Source organism: Tupaia chinensis, unplaced genomic scaffold (assembly GCF_000334495.1).
Source record: "Tupaia chinensis unplaced genomic scaffold, TupChi_1.0 Scaffold000018_1, whole genome shotgun sequence".
Classification (NCBI taxonomy): Eukaryota; Metazoa; Chordata; class Mammalia; order Scandentia; family Tupaiidae; genus Tupaia; species Tupaia belangeri.
The window spans coordinates 5,583,945-5,599,663 of NW_006159448.1; the positions used below are offsets into that span (position 1 = coordinate 5,583,945).

At 35.7% G+C, this 15,719-nt stretch overlaps 1 protein-coding gene and 2 pseudogenes across 2 annotated transcripts in view; 2 read left to right on the forward strand and 1 right to left on the reverse strand.

Annotated features, from left to right (window-relative positions):
• Positions 1-15,719, forward strand: part of SPAG16 (sperm associated antigen 16) — a 1,195,723-nt gene that overhangs the window by 63,336 nt on the left and 1,116,668 nt on the right. For both annotated transcript variants that reach the window (XM_006140101.1, XM_006140102.1), the window contains exon 8: positions 7,156-7,225. In XM_006140101.1, the coding sequence (XP_006140163.1) occupies positions 7,156-7,225 (70 nt within the window). The remainder of the gene's footprint in view (positions 1-7,155; positions 7,226-15,719) is intronic.
• LOC106734435 (ubiquitin-40S ribosomal protein S27a pseudogene) lies at positions 8,971-9,538 on the forward strand (annotated as a pseudogene).
• LOC102484651 (transcription factor BTF3 pseudogene) lies at positions 13,351-14,002 on the reverse strand (annotated as a pseudogene).

Here is a 15,719-nt window from a genome sequence, read left to right on the forward strand (position 1 = left end):
TGGTCTTAGGTTTAGATCTTTGATCCACTTTGACTTGAGTTTTGTTAAAGAGGAGAGGTAGGGGTTCAGATTCATCTCTCTGCAGGTGGAAATCCAGTTTTTCCAGCACTATTTGTTGAAGAGGTTTTTTTTTTTCCCACTGGATTGACTGGTACCCCTTGTTAAAAATCAGTTGACTGTATGTTTGGGACTGTATGTTTCTGGGGACTCCGGTCTGTTACTTTGGTCCACATGTCTGTTTCTGTGCCAGTACCATGGTGTTTAATTGGTGTTTTCATTACCACAGCTTTGTGGTATATTTTTGGGTCACGGAGTGAGATGCTGCCCACTCCACTGTTCTGCAGGATTGCTTTGGCAATATGAGGTCTTTTATGATTCCACACAAATTTTATGATTATCTTTCCTAGATTTGTGAAGAATGTGTCTGGTACTTTGATCGGCATTGTATTAAATATGTAGATTAATTTGGGTAGAATTGTCATTTTGATTATATTAATTCTTCCAATCCAGGAACATGGGATGTCCTTCGACTTTTTTGTGTCATTTCAATTTCTTTTTTTAGCTTCTCATAGTTGTTCTTGTGGAGGTTTTTAACTTCTTTCGTTAGATTTTTTCCTAAGTATCTTATACTTTTTGTGGCTATGGTAAATGGAATAACTTTTTTCAGTTCTATCTCAGTCTGCCTATTGTTTATATATAGAAATGCTGTAGATTTCTGTGTATTGATTTTGTATCCTGCAACATTACTGTATTCATGTATTACTTTCAGAAATTTTTTCATGGATACCATTGGGGCTTCTATGTATGCAATCATGTCATCTGCAAATAGAGTTTCACCTCTTCTTTTCCTATTCGAATGCCTTTTGTTTTTTCCTCTTTTCTGATTGCGTTGGTGAGGACTTCCAGCACTATATTGAAAAGGAGTGGAAAAAGTGGGCATCCTTGTCTTGTACCCGTTTTTAGTGGAAAAGCTTTCAGCTTTTCTCCATTGAGGATGATGTTTGCTATGGGTTTTTCATAGATAGCTTTCATTGTGTTGAGAAATGGCCCTTCTATGCTGAAAACTGCTGAGAGTCTTGATCATGAAGGGATGTTGTATCTTATCAAATGCTTTTTCTGCATCAATTGATATGACCATATGGTTATTATCTTTCTTCCTGTTAATATGGTGTATTATATTATATATTTATTTATTTAGTTAGTTACTTACTTACCTACGTTAATTTGACCAGAGTGGGGCTGAGTGAGAGTTAGAGAGAGGGAAAGCGAGAAAGCTGCCAGGCCTGGGACTTGAACTGTGGTCGAACTTGTGGGAGTCTAGTACCCTTATCCACCATACTGCCTACTGGTCCCAAACAGCCTTTTCCATTCTAATTACAGTTTTTGCATAGATCTGGGCCTAGGGCAATTGTAAAGAATCTTTGGCATAGAATTAAAAAAAAACAATGTTTACATACCATGTTAAAATATATTAACAGTTTGTTATAAATTATAAAACTTGTAACTGTGCTTGGCATTTTTTTTACTATTATTATTTTGGGAAGATTTAAATTTTTGGCCAAACTTTCAGCTACAAAACTGTGACAGTAATACTTATTCTTAAATAATTTCATTGTTAAGACATGACTTACTTGTTTATTTTGTCTTTTGATAGAAATTCTTAGCTACTAAAGTGTAAAACATCACTTATCTCTATGTCTCTTGTGTTTGAATTTCAATTTTGTGTTCTTGATTGTTTGAATTGTACTATAAGTAGCGTTGAATACAGTGGCATTTAATAATTTATATTTTTATGGCATAATATGTCAAACCTTCAAAATTTCATCTTGCTCTTTTTCATCTAATATGTCCTCTAAGCCCTCCAAAGGCATGACTGTACATCCTTGGGTATTGAGAGATGGATTCAGGTCTGTTCCTATTTCTTATTCCTGCCGCAGGTTCAGCCTAGACCTTTACTGCTTATCATACACTTTTAGTCCTCCTGATCTTAAGTTTGTCTCCCTATTATACTTCTTCAATAGTGAATCCATTAGTGACCTGGCCATACATTACCAAGTGACCACTTGTGTTTTGGCATCTTCGACAGAAGACTCAACTGTCACTCTTCAAGAATGCAGGGACCCCCAAGCATCTGCGTTAAGAGATGCCTACACACCCTCCAGATTGAACATTTCAGCTTCTGTACACTACCCAACATAGGATCTTGAAACTCATCTGTTATGTGTTTATGGCTAACATCTTTCTGGGAGTCATCTTCCTGGGTCATCCCTCTATCTCTAGTATGAGGGGAATTCCTAATGTTAGATTAAAGGTCATATTGAAGACATATTCAGGTCCTATATAGTCTTTACATTTAGCTTGCACCTCCCTGATTTAGTGGAAAGAGGGGATGGTAGTGGTAGGTGTGAATTCCAATTGTGCTATCGAATAGTCATGTGAACATTCAGGCTGTTTACTTATATGTGTTCCTCATCTATTAAACTTGCCTTATGATTAGTGTGTATCTACAATGTAAACATGTTTAAAAAGGTAAAATTGGGCCAGCTGGTGGCATGGAGATTCAGATAGTTGAATCCCACATGGCTGACTGCATGGTTTGAATCCCACATCTGGCAGCTTAAAAACATGCTGGTGTGTGTGTATGCATGCCCAAAATCCTGAAAAAAGGGAAAGATGGGGGAGAAGGGACTGTGGTGTTGCCATCCCCAGTGGTGCTTTTTTTTGGTCTCTTTGGTGAGCACAGACATACTATGGCAAAATTAAAAAAATTAAATAAAATTATTCATTATATGAGTCAGGGTTAAATTTTACACACTACTGTTCAGATGTTCAAATATATGTATCTTCATTATCTGCAACTTATTTCATTTTGTTTTTACTCTTGCTGAAGGCAAAAGAAAAGATAACCTATCTCTTAAGACCATCTATATTTTTCTGCGTAAAAATACTTTTTTAGATACATCACAGGGTATCTGAATACTATATTAACTTATCTAAAACATAATTATTAGTGTTAGTTTTCTTTCTTTAAATAGCATCCTCAGGACCAGCAGTTAATGTAATGGCTATGTTGCTAGACTCCCATGTAGTCGACCGCGGTTCATGTCACGGACCCGGTGGTTTAAACTCATGCCGGGCGCGTGTGCGTGCATGCCCAAGATACCTAGAGGAGAATGGAGGAGAAGGGATTGTGGTGTGGCCATCTCCCCTGGGGGGTGATTTCTCGCTTTCTGTCTCTGTCTCTCTCTCTCTGTCTGGCGAGCGCACGCACCCTATAGTGAAAACCTCTCCAAAAAAAAACCAAAAACAAAAACAAAAAGCATCCTCTTCTCATTCTTCCCCAGATTGTTCATAGTAGATGGGGTCACCTATGTATCCATATCACCTGAACTCTACGTCCTGTCTTCCATCTTTACTTTGCAATGTAGTATGACTAGATTTTGGTCATCTTCCTGATGTTGAGGTGCATGATTCTGAGTGTTCTTTTGTATGTGAGCCTAATATACCTTGCTAAATTGATGATCTCTGCCACAGCATTTATGAGCTCCTTAATGTTTGTGTCATTTTTATCTTAACCCTAGTTATTACTATTATTATTTCGGTCCAGTGCTTCAAAAGATAACATTTTCACGAACCACACTAAGTTGAATTGAGGAGGCTTCTGATTTTCCTTATACTGCAAATATAAGCCATGAGAATTTTTGCTATAGTTTATCTATTATCCATAATCTTTCAGTCAGTTTTCAAGCACCACCTGAAAGGCACTATGTTTGTTCAGGACAGTGCAAAATATGAAGGCTTCCTTAAGAGGCTGTCAATTTTCTTAGGCTATTCCCTGAGAAAGTAGGGGCAAGGAGACTTTATTATTGGAGTATGCCTGAACTACTGGATTTTATTTTTCCTTTGGTTCCAAATCTTAATAGCTCCAGTTGGGATTTTAGAAGTATGTATTTTCAAGCATTTTTAGTAGATAATAAACAATGAAATAATTATTTTAAATTTATGTAAAACTTAAAAACCTATCATTTCAATTGTTTCCACCTTTACAAAATTACTTAATTACTTAAAATATTTTTCAAAATTCTGAGTTAGAGCTTCATAATCCAAAAAAGATAAAATGTAATTGATTTGTTAATATTCATATAATAAATGATGCTTTATCTGTTTTGGATCATGGGACTATCATTCAGAATGTATAGTATATATGTATACTAAAACATAAATACATATATTTTCTAGATCTCTCTGCTGGGACTAGAAGTAATGACATTCTGATAGCAATGAGCATACCCAAATCAGATCTTGTCTTCTAATAAAAGGAAAAGAAATGAGGGCTCATTGGAAAAGTGGGTGATTCTAGGTCTGGGTAGAAGAAAGACAACATAAGGCTGGCGTCCTTGGAACATTTGTTAAAGTAGAAAATAAAGAGAAAATAAAGCAAAATGAGAGAAAGAGAGGTAGAGATTCTTACATACATATATACAAACCACAGGAAAAAATAATAAGGTATATCAAAGAACAAAGAACATTTAGTGGGCATCTGTAGAAGTGGATGAATTCCCAGTCACATTTGGTTTGAATGTTGAAACTAATGATGTCATATCTACACCAAGAGGGTGTGAAAACATTTGTTACTTGCATAACTGAGTTCTCTGAGAATAGAGCACACCTCCTAAACATTTCTGAAATGTCCTGAGAGAATGTAAGGAAAGGAGACAGTCTTGGTTTTTTTATTGTATGATACTTAATTTGGGTTAGGGTGAGAATTCTCAAGTGCAGGGAAAAGCTTGCATGATCTGAATCTCCCACCAATACTGAAAGATGGACCACCCAGGCATTAGCTTGTCTGGATGTGGAGCTCAGGCATAAAGGTAGCAGTTTATATTTAAAAGCTGCTAGCAATCAAATATATATTTAAAAAAAAATGAATTCAGATTCTTCATTTACAGGAACCCAAGCTGAAAGAGCTCCTGGAGATCAAACCTGGTCAAACAATTGGAGCAACAATGTAAATAATGTATAAAGTATAAAATAAATGTCTCTGATTCCATAATGGTGTACATAAATTATTGAGGAAATAAATGGTCAAGAAGAGAGAAGCCTACCATATAGAAGAATTCCAAATAACACACGTGGATAATCCTTTCCTCAAGGAGGTGTGAACCTTTATAATGCAGCTGATTAAGTATTGACTGCATTTAATAATTTATATCCAAAATTACAGTGAAGCCTGGGGAAAAAAGTAATTTTACAGTGAAAAATCTGGCAAATTACCTTCACCTGAGTGATCAAGAGCAACATCATTAGTTTAAGTCATGATGTTAGTATGTACTCGTAATGTGAATGTGAATTATCGCACTTCTCCTCTGTAGCCTTCATGCCAAAAACCTCTAGCTGTAGTTTAACGATGGGAAAGTCATCAGACAAACTAGAACTTATGGCCATGCTGCCAAATACTATCTGCCCATTATTCCTCAAAATTATCAAGTCCATTAAAATTAGAAAAAATCTGAGATACTTTCTCAGTCCAGAAAGGCTTAAGGAGATGTAATGACTAAATGTAAGGCAATATTCTGGATGAACTCCTAGAACATAAAAAGTTTATTGTGGAAAAATTAATGAAATCTAAGCAAAATATGGACTTCAGTTCATAATATGAATATTGGTTTATTACTATAGTAAGTGTACCGTCCTAATGCATCATGTAAATAGGGCAAATGGTGTGGAGTAGGCAGAAGTTCTTAGAAATATTTTAGCAACTTTTCTTAAATTTAATGCTATTCTAAGTAAGAAGTTTATTTTAAAAATGTGTAATCCATTTGCCCTCCAAGAATAGATACTACCTGTCATTCTTTTATTTAGCCAGACACTTCATTAGCACTGACATACTGGTTATAGTTTATTATCTGCTTTTTTTCTATTAATAAAGAAAGATTGCTATTCAGTGATAGAAGAATGTGTATATATGTATATAATTAAATAGATGACATCTTGTGTTAGTGTAATCATGAACAATGAGGGACAAGATTGCTTTTTGAGTTTGAAGTTTAAATTTAGGTCTGTTGCTCAGGAAATGTAGATAAATAGTATGCCATCAAAATAACATATGCTCCTAATTATAACATGTTTAATAAAACAGGGAGTTTCTATGGGTGAAAAATGAAGTAAGAGTTTGGGAATAAAAACAACATCTTCATAGTTTATTTCCAAGTAATGTTTACCTCACATATTGTAAACATAAAGAAAATAAGTTATAAAACCCTATGAACAGAGGAAAAACCTCACTGAAAGTGAAGAACTGGATAATCATTAAAGTATGCAGTTAATATTCTTGATTTAGGAAACTATGCAGTAAAATAGGTGTTTCAGATACTTACCCATAAATGATAATAATTGCTTATAGAGTTGATTTTTTTTTGAGAGGTTTTTGCTATAGGGTGCGTGTGTTCACCACACAGACAGAGATAGAGAGATAGAAAGCAAGAAGTCACCCTCCAGGGGAGATGGTCACACCACATTCCCTTCTCCTCCATTCTCCTCTGAGGAATGGTCACACCACATTCCCTTCTCCTCCATTGTCCTCCGAGGATCTTGGGCACGCATGCACACACGCCTGGCGTGAGTTTAAGCCACCGGGACCAGGACTCGAACTGCAGTTGACTACATGGGAGTTCAGCAACATAGCCTTTATGCTAACTCCTTGTCCCATGCATACTTTAAATCTTAAAATGATTTAAAGAAATTATAAATATTGGGAGCCAGCAGTTAGCATAATGGCTATGTCACTGGATTCCCACATAGTCAACTGCGGTTCGCGTCCCGGACCCGGTGGCTTAGAACTCACGCTGGGCGCATGTGCGTGCGTGCCCAAGATCCCAAGAGGAGAATGGAGGAGAAGGGATTGCGGTGTGACCATCCCCCCTAAGGGATGATTTCTTGTTTTGTGTCTCTATGTCTCTCTCTGTCTGTCTGGCGAGCGCATGCGCCCTATAGCAAAAAAACCTCTCAATAAAAAAAAAAGAAATTATAAATATTAATCCGAGAGAAAGTAATATTTTTGATACGTTATGATCAATTATTTAAGCCTTGGATTTTACCTAATGCTTTTTAAAGTCATTTGGGATATAACCTCCTATCTTTGAATTTTAATTTTAGGTTTTTGGACTAAAAGAAACCTTGAGAAGTGTGGAATTAGGACGTAATTTTCGTGTTCCTGAAATTAAAGGTAAATGTAATAGAACTCTGATATAATATTAGTTTGATGATTTCTCAACTTATCGATGGTCATTCTAGAAATATTTAAAAGTGAGTAAGTGCTGTAGTAACTATTTCATATTAAAATGTTAATAATAAGATGATCTGTATATGATACTATACAGATTAATTTTAGAGGGATCTTAATCAACCATAACAATAGCTTCTGGCTCTGGTGTAGTACCTTATACCATAAGAGCCTTTTCTAAATAAATAACTACAAAACTAAACAATGTAGATGAAGTGACTACTTTTTAGCATTAGAAACCAGACAGCAAAAGTCATAGAAAGCAAGTGAAAGGCAGAAAATTTTTAAGGTTAATTCCATCATCATAATGGTTTCGTATCCAGGGAAACTTTGAAACCCATGTTAATGGGGGCAGAAATGGTTGTTCAAACTGTTGAAGCCACTAGGATTTGGAAGAAAGGGCACCAGAGAAGGAAGGAATTGTAATGAGAAGTAGCCTATTTTAGGAGGAAGTTTACTGTGATTTACTGTGTGGCAGGGCAACACATATGTAAGAAAACTAGAAGGAAAAAATTTTCTAAGAGGAAGACCAGAGATTTTAGAAGTCAAGCAATGATGGTAAACATTACAAGCCTGGCCATGCCTGGATATAGAGATCTCTTTCACACCTTATTAGCAATACATTAACATTTAGCATCCTATACCCTTAAAACCAGAAATAAAACTTATGAGGATTCTTAAAAGAGAGAGAGTTTGAAATTTGAATCTTGCAAAGCTAAAGGGCTTTAGGAAACATTTAGGGCTTTAATTGGATCCAAATTAACAAAGCATGAAATTTAGGTTAGATTTTAGGTTGATCAGTTAAAAATTTAACTGCCTTCTAGAAAAAAAAGACCAGCACCCTTCATAAAAAGTTATTTGTTGGGACCAGCAGTTAGCGTAATGGCTGTCTCTGGACTCCTATGTAGTCGACAGCGGTTCAAGTTCTGGACCCGGTGGCTTAAACTCACACCGGGTGCGTGTGCGTGTGTGTGCGTGCGTGTCCGTGCGTGCGTTCCCAAGATCCCGAGAGGAGAATGGAGGAGAAGAGATTGCTGCATGGCCATCCCCCCAGGGGGTGATTTCTCGCTTTCTATCTCTCTGTCTCTCTCTGTCTTTCTGGCGAGCGCACATGCCCTATAGCAAAAACCTCTCAAAAAAAAAAAAAAAAAGAAAAAGAAAGTTAACTGTTCAGTGTCTTTATAATCTGTCATCCACTGTCCAGTAGTCCAGTATGTTAAAAAATTACATATATATGTAGGAACAGGAAAATGTAACCCACAATAGACAAAAAGCTATAAATGGAAACCTACCCTGAGAAGATTAATCAGGTATTTAATTAAAAAGCCAAAAAAAGAAAAAAAGAAAAAGAAAACAAAAAGAGCTAAAGCTGACGTTTTGAATATGTTCAAGGATTTAAGGGAAAATATGACATTAATAAGTGAATAGATAGGGAATCTTGGCAAAAAATGGAAATATACACATAACAAATTAAAGCTATAGAACTGAAAAAATACATTAACTGAAGTGAAGATTTTATTGGCTATACTTCATTACAAATTATAGATGAGAAAAATGTCAATGAATTTGAAAAGCGATCAGTGAAAATAATCTATTCTAAAGAAAAATATTAAAGGAAAAAATCCCCATTTAACATACATACAATTAAGAGTTTCAAAGATGAGAAGAATGAGACTTGGGAAAACCCCATGGGCCAGCACGGCGCTCTTCCTTTCCCATCCGCCATCTGGGGTGGGACCGCCACCAAGAGGCAGATTTTTGTAAAAACCCTCAAGGGAAGACCATTACCCTACAGGCTGAACCGTCGGATACAGTAGAAAATGTAAAAGCCAGAATCCAGGATAAGGAAGGAATTCTTCCTGATCAGCAAAGACTGATTTTTGCTGGCAAACAGTTGGAACATGGGCTTTCTTTGTCTGACTACAACATCCAAAAGGAGTCCGGGCTTCATCTTGTGTTGAGACTCGGTGGTGGTGCTAAGAAAAGAAAGAAGAAGTCTTACACCATTCCCAAGAAGAATAAGCATAAGAGAAAGAAATTAAGCTGGCTGTCCTGAGATACTGTAAGGTGGATGAAAATGGCAAAATTAGCCGCCTTCGTGGGGAGTACCCTTCAGATGAGTGTGGTGCTGGAGTTTTTATGGCCAGCCATTTGGACAGACATTATTGTGGCGAATGTTGTCTGACTTACTGTTTCAACAACCCAGAAGACAAGTAATTGTTTATGAGTTAATAAAAGAAATGAACTAAACTTTAAGAAAAAAAAAAAGAAGAATGAGACTTGAACATACAAATATTTAAACAAATATTGAACTAAAACTTTCCAAACATGACATAAAATATCAATTTACAGATTCAAGAAAAGCAGTTAACCACTGCACACATCATGTTCAAACTGTTGAAAATTTAAGTGAGACAATTTTGAAAGCAGCAAGTTAGAAAAGATATGTACGGTTGCTCCACAATACAGGTAAAGACTGGTTTAACATAAATCATGAAGGCTAGAAAAAATGAAATAGCATCTTTAAATCATTATTAACCAAAGTCCAGAGTTTTATATTGGGATTAGCCCTTGATGTTATATGTTCTAGGATGTGGACAAATTTATAATGACATGAATTTCACATTCTAGTATTATCCAGAGCTGTTTCATGACCCTAAAAATCCTTTGTGCTGTGCCTATGTATCTCTCTCTCTCTTCCTCACTTTCCTAATATTATATGTAAAAGATGTATCCATAAGGAACATGAGACCCTGCCATTTGACTTAAAGTGCATGAATACGGGAGAGTGCATGCTGAGTGAGGTAAGTTAGATTATGTAAGACAGACACGGTATATATCTGCTCAATATATATGAATTTTGGCTCTCTACAGTAAAAACTGAAAGATCTGAAGGTAAAATAGTAGGAAAGACAAGTGTAGATAACAGAAACTGTGGAGTAAAGGAGTTGATAGTAGAGAATGGGTGGGAGGGATTTAGGGAAAGCCTTTTATCATGTACAAGATTGTAAAGTTCTCTGTTGAAAGTGAAGTTTATGTAATATTCTTGATTTGATTATCGTGTACCACATGTATACTCTGAAAAAAATGTGTACTCTAGTGGTGTACAATGATTGAATGCAAATAACAAATTATAAAATTAAAAAAAGTAAAAATAGGTGCTGGCAGGTGGTGTAATGATTAAGGGTGTTACACTCCCACACGGCCAACCAGTTTGTGTCCTGGACCTGGTTGCTTGCTTTCTTTCTCCCTCTCTCTCTCTCTCTCTCTCACTTGCTCGCTCTCTATTTCTCTCTGGTCAAATTAAAAAAAAAGTTAAATAAAATAATTATTTAAAAATAATAAAAATTAAAAAAATGACTATCAGTTATGTTCAGTGATGCCTTAAGAGACTATAAGCAAGTATATTTCTTACAGGCATATTTATAGTAACTCAACATGTAATCTCAATTTTTAATCACAAGTGAATTTACAAATAAAATATAGTTGATAGGGGCCAGCAGGTGACAATGTGGTTAAGGGTGCTGGACTCCCACATGGCTGATGATGGTTTGAGTCCCGGACCTGGTGGTTTGCTTTCTCACTCTCTCTCTCTCTGTCCTTCTCTGGTCAGATTAAAATAAATAAATTAGGGAATCAGCAGTTAGTGTAATGGCTATGTCTCTGGACTCCCATGTAGTCGACCGCGGTTCGCATCCCGGACCTGGTGGCTTAAAGCTCACGCCGGGCGCATGTGCATACATGCCCAAGATCCCGAGAGGAGAATGGAGGCGAAGGACTTGCGGTGTGACCATCCTCCCTGGGGGGGGTGATTTCTCGCTTTCTGTCTCTACGTCTCTCTCTGTCTGGCGAGCGCACATGCCCTATAGTGAAAATCTCTCCCCCCCAAAATTAATTAAATTAAATGAAATAATTCTTAAAAAAAATATATAGTTGATGAAAACAAAGGCCCTAGGGGGCAGCAAGTGACGTGGTGTTTAAAGGCACAGGATTCCCACTTGGTCGACCACAGTTTGAGTCCCAGACCTGGCGACTTGCTTTCTCACTTTTCTTTTCTCCCTCTCTCTGTCTCTCTCTGGTAAAATAAAAATAATAATAATAATAGCAAATGGAATTAAATAAACAATTCTTTTTAAAAGAAGGTTCTAAAAATAATTAATAGGAAATGCTTATCCTATTATCATTAATATAATATTAAGGAATAAAAACTTGTATATGGTGTAAGATGAATGTTAAAAATATGTGAAGATAAAATATTGGAGGGTGCACATCAAGATGTTAACTTTTTCTATGTATGTGACTGATTTTCTACATTTTTCTCATTGCATTTTTTTATAAAAATATATATTTCTGTTAACATCACAGAATGTTTCCGTATCTAAATAACTCTTAAGATGATTATAATCTGATTTAAATATGAAAGGGTGTTAAGAAACTCTCATAATCTCAGGAACTCTAACTCCCAAAGTGACTAAAGATTGTGAAAAATATAGATAGGAAGGCTTAAAACTGAAGGGCTTTGTGCGGTGGGTTGGTGCCTGCACCAGTTAATTGCTAATGATTCATCCTACTTGAATAGTTTACAGTTTCATATATTTATCCTTGACATCTTCATTAAAATTAACCAGCAGTTTACAGATAAATGCTTTATGAAATTATCTCCTATATTTAGTCTTATTCATTAAAAGCACACATTTCATGTTTTTCTAGACTCATTTCCAAATTACTCAAAGCTCAAGTTTATAATTGTATTTTCATCTATGATATTTTGAAGTAGCTTTTACTTAAAAGGAATAAATTCTGACCCAACACAAATAGGTTCTTTCTGTTGCATATTTCAATTATATGAATAAGATTATTTCCTTAAATTTAGTAATGAGTAATTGTATACTCCTTGTAAACATGCAATCTAGTTTTAGATACAGAATGTGTAGTGCCTTCCTGAAGCTTCTGATGTAGACATTTGGCCGTGTGATCTCAGACTTTCATCCAAATGCCTGATGTTGGCATACTCTTAGCTAGGTGCTGTAATTTGAAAAGAAGTTGGTTCATTGGTTTACTGGTTGTTCTCAGAGATAGGGAATCAAAGATGGCAAAAAAAAAGCAAAATATACAGGAAACAAGAAATGGAAAATTATTTGTTGATAACACGTATGTTAATGTGCTTGATTGAGCCAATATACAGTGTATTCTGAGTGGGAAATCTCATTTTGTATGTTGTAATGATGTATAGTGAATACATGTAAATAAATAAATTTAAATAAAAAATAAATACTACTATTCTTCTATTATTTTCATTTATATGAAATTATTCACAATTATTTTCATATGTTTTTTGGTGGTGGTTGTTGCCAGAGTATGCATGTACTTGATACAGAGAAAGAGGAAAGTACCCCTCTTCCATGATGCATGGTCAGAAGCAATCCTTTTTCTTTATTTCTTCATCCTTTCAGGATCTTGGGTGCACAGGCACATGTACCCAGCATGTTTTTCAAGCCACCAGCGTGAGGATTAAACTACCATCAGTTGGCTCCCACCGCATAGCACTTAATCACTATGCTATGGGGTCACCCCTATTTTTATATTTTATTCACTCTCTGAAGACTTTCTAGTTTTAATTTTTGAAACCCATCATTTTATGCATGCATTTATTAATTCTTTTATCCATTCATTTATTTGGAACAGAGTTTGGTATGATGGTAGATTCTTTAAATTAAATGTTATCTTCTTTGAAATAAATGGTTATGAACTCCAAAGGCAAAAAACACAAATTGTCATTACTCTTAACTTTGGGAACAAGACAAATGAATTGATATTCATTTGAAATTTAGGACAATAATTGGACTGATTTGGAGCAGAGTTATCACAGAATTATAAACATACTTTTTTTTTTAACTATTGTAGTGAAATGTTTATCATGGACATTTTAGACAATGACAAATATATTCTTATTTATTTATTTATTTATTTTTTACTAGGCAAGGAACTTTATTATTCTTTGTTCCAAACTTTATTCCCAGGCTTCTTCAGCTTACTTTGCTACAAAGAATGAATTGTGTATAAGTAAAAACTGAAAAGAGCTGCAGTGTCCAAGGGGCTTAGGCTTAAAAATATTAGAGATCTAGATTTTATCAGATCCATAAACAAAACAGAATTTTAAAAAGCAGTTATAATATAAAATAGCAGCTCCCAGTAACTTCGTCAAGTTTATCCCTTTCAGAAGTTGACTCAATTCAGTTTGCCTCATTCTTGGAAGCCTCATCAAAATTCTCCAAGAGATCTGGAACTTCATCATCCTCCTCCTCTCCGGTAGCAAGTGGTGCTTTTCCATCCACAGATTGTTTGGGCAGAGCTTCAGCCAGTCTCCTTAAACTAGTCAGACTGTCTGCCCCAAGCTGGGTTCAGACGCTGGGGAGCATTTCTGTCAGCTGCTTTGTCTCAGCAGGGCCTGTAATGGTGAAAGTATTCGCTGCCTGAGATGCCTGAACTTTAGGGTCCTTAAAGTGGATCACTGTTCCCTGGTTTGTAAACATATTCACCTCTTCAATACCAGAGATACTGTTTTCCCCTAACTTCTTTAAGGAGAACTGGTTTCTTATCATCTGCTGTAGTTGTTCTATGAACCACCTTCTTCTTTCTGCAAGCAATTCCTTTCCCACCAATGCACACTTGTGCCTGCAGCTTGGCTAATTTTTCCTGGCTCATGATAGTTTTTTTCATCTTGTCAGAGCGGAAAAGGGGCCGCACCGGTGACTAGGGTTGGCGCTCAGGAGGTCTCAGGCAGAACTTCTGAGATTAGGCACCCATACTCGGGGACATAAGATGGCAGCTCGACAAATATGTTTTAAAAAAATTTCTCATAATTGTTACCACAGAGAGAATATTAATATTTTAGTACCTGACCTTCTCACCTGAAAGGGTTTTTTTTTGTTTTGTTTTGGTCTTTGTGTTTTGCCATAGGGCATGTGTGCTTACCAGAGGGAGACACAGAGAAGGAAAAAAAATCTTTCCCATGAAGGGATGGTTGCATCACAATTCTTTCTCCTCCATTTTCCACTTGGGATTTTGGGCATGCATGCACTCACTCTTGTTATGATTTTCAGTCTGCAGGGCCAAGGACTTGAATTGTGGTCAGCTATGTGGGAGTCTAGTACCTTTTCCACCACACCACCTGCTGGCCTCTGAGAGTGGTTTTTAATTGTATATTTATTATTGTATGGTAGGTAGAAAAGTAGAAAAGTTCCTAGGAGAAACTATGAAATAGTGAATTATTATCGACTAGATACTTAAACTGACTATTGTGGATTATAATTTTCTTTATTGTTATGAATAGTAATAATTATCAAATATTTATAAGAAGTTGTACAGAAAGTACATGTTATGAGATAAAGCTGTTCTTTTTTTTGCCAATTACTTAATTTAAAAAAAAATTTTGAAATATGACAGTTTTGATTTTAATGCTGGTATCATTTTAAAATTTATATTATTTTAATTGGCTGTAGGGTTATAATTTGAATGCAGTAATGTTTCTTTTTTTTTTTTCATTTCTTATGTCTTGTATATTTTGCGTTTTTTTTGTTTGTTTGTTTGTTTTTGTTTTTTGCCATCCTTGATTCCCTATCCCTAACCCTCTGCCCTGTCCAACCCTCCTCCCATTGTCTCTGTTATCCCTGTTTGCTTTCTATGCCTATCCCCCCATTTAACTGATTTGCTAATGAACTTAATTTGTCTAAATATTTGCAATAGCAAGCACAGCTGATATTTACATACACAAGAACCCATGTCTGACTTTAGGCATAAACCTCAGTGAGTAGAATGAACATACTATAAAATGGTACCTAGCTGGGGCTATATAGCTTACTGTGGTCATCAAATACACAGTTTTTTCTTTAAATTTTGGTAACAGTTTTAGTATTTTTTTCTCTGAATTTTTTTTTAATTTACATTCATTCCCTGAGCATCATCATCTCATACTAAATGTGGTTTCCCCTCTAGAGTAAACTGCATAGTGGCTTAATCATGCATGTTATCATCCATAAAATTCCATTACTACTTTCATATATATATGTTTTTTTACCCCATGTCTGACCCTCTGCCCTATTCCACTCTCTTGTTACAGATGTTCCAGATTGAAATCTGGGATGTAATACTCAACTCCAGCTTTTGGCCCTACAATTAAGTTGCCCATTTTCTTAGTTTCTGAACTCTTATTTCTGTGTGTCTGCATTTAATTTTACTGACATAGCACTCCCTTAAGAACTTCTTGGAGATCCGGTCTGGTGCTGGTAAATTCTTTCAGGTTTTGTTTATCTGGGAAAGTTCGTGTCTTTTCTTCCCAAATGAACGATAACCTTGCTGGGTACAGAATTCTCGGTTGAAATTGCTTTTCCCTTAATACTTTGAATACATTTTCCCATTCTCTCCTCGCTCTCATTGT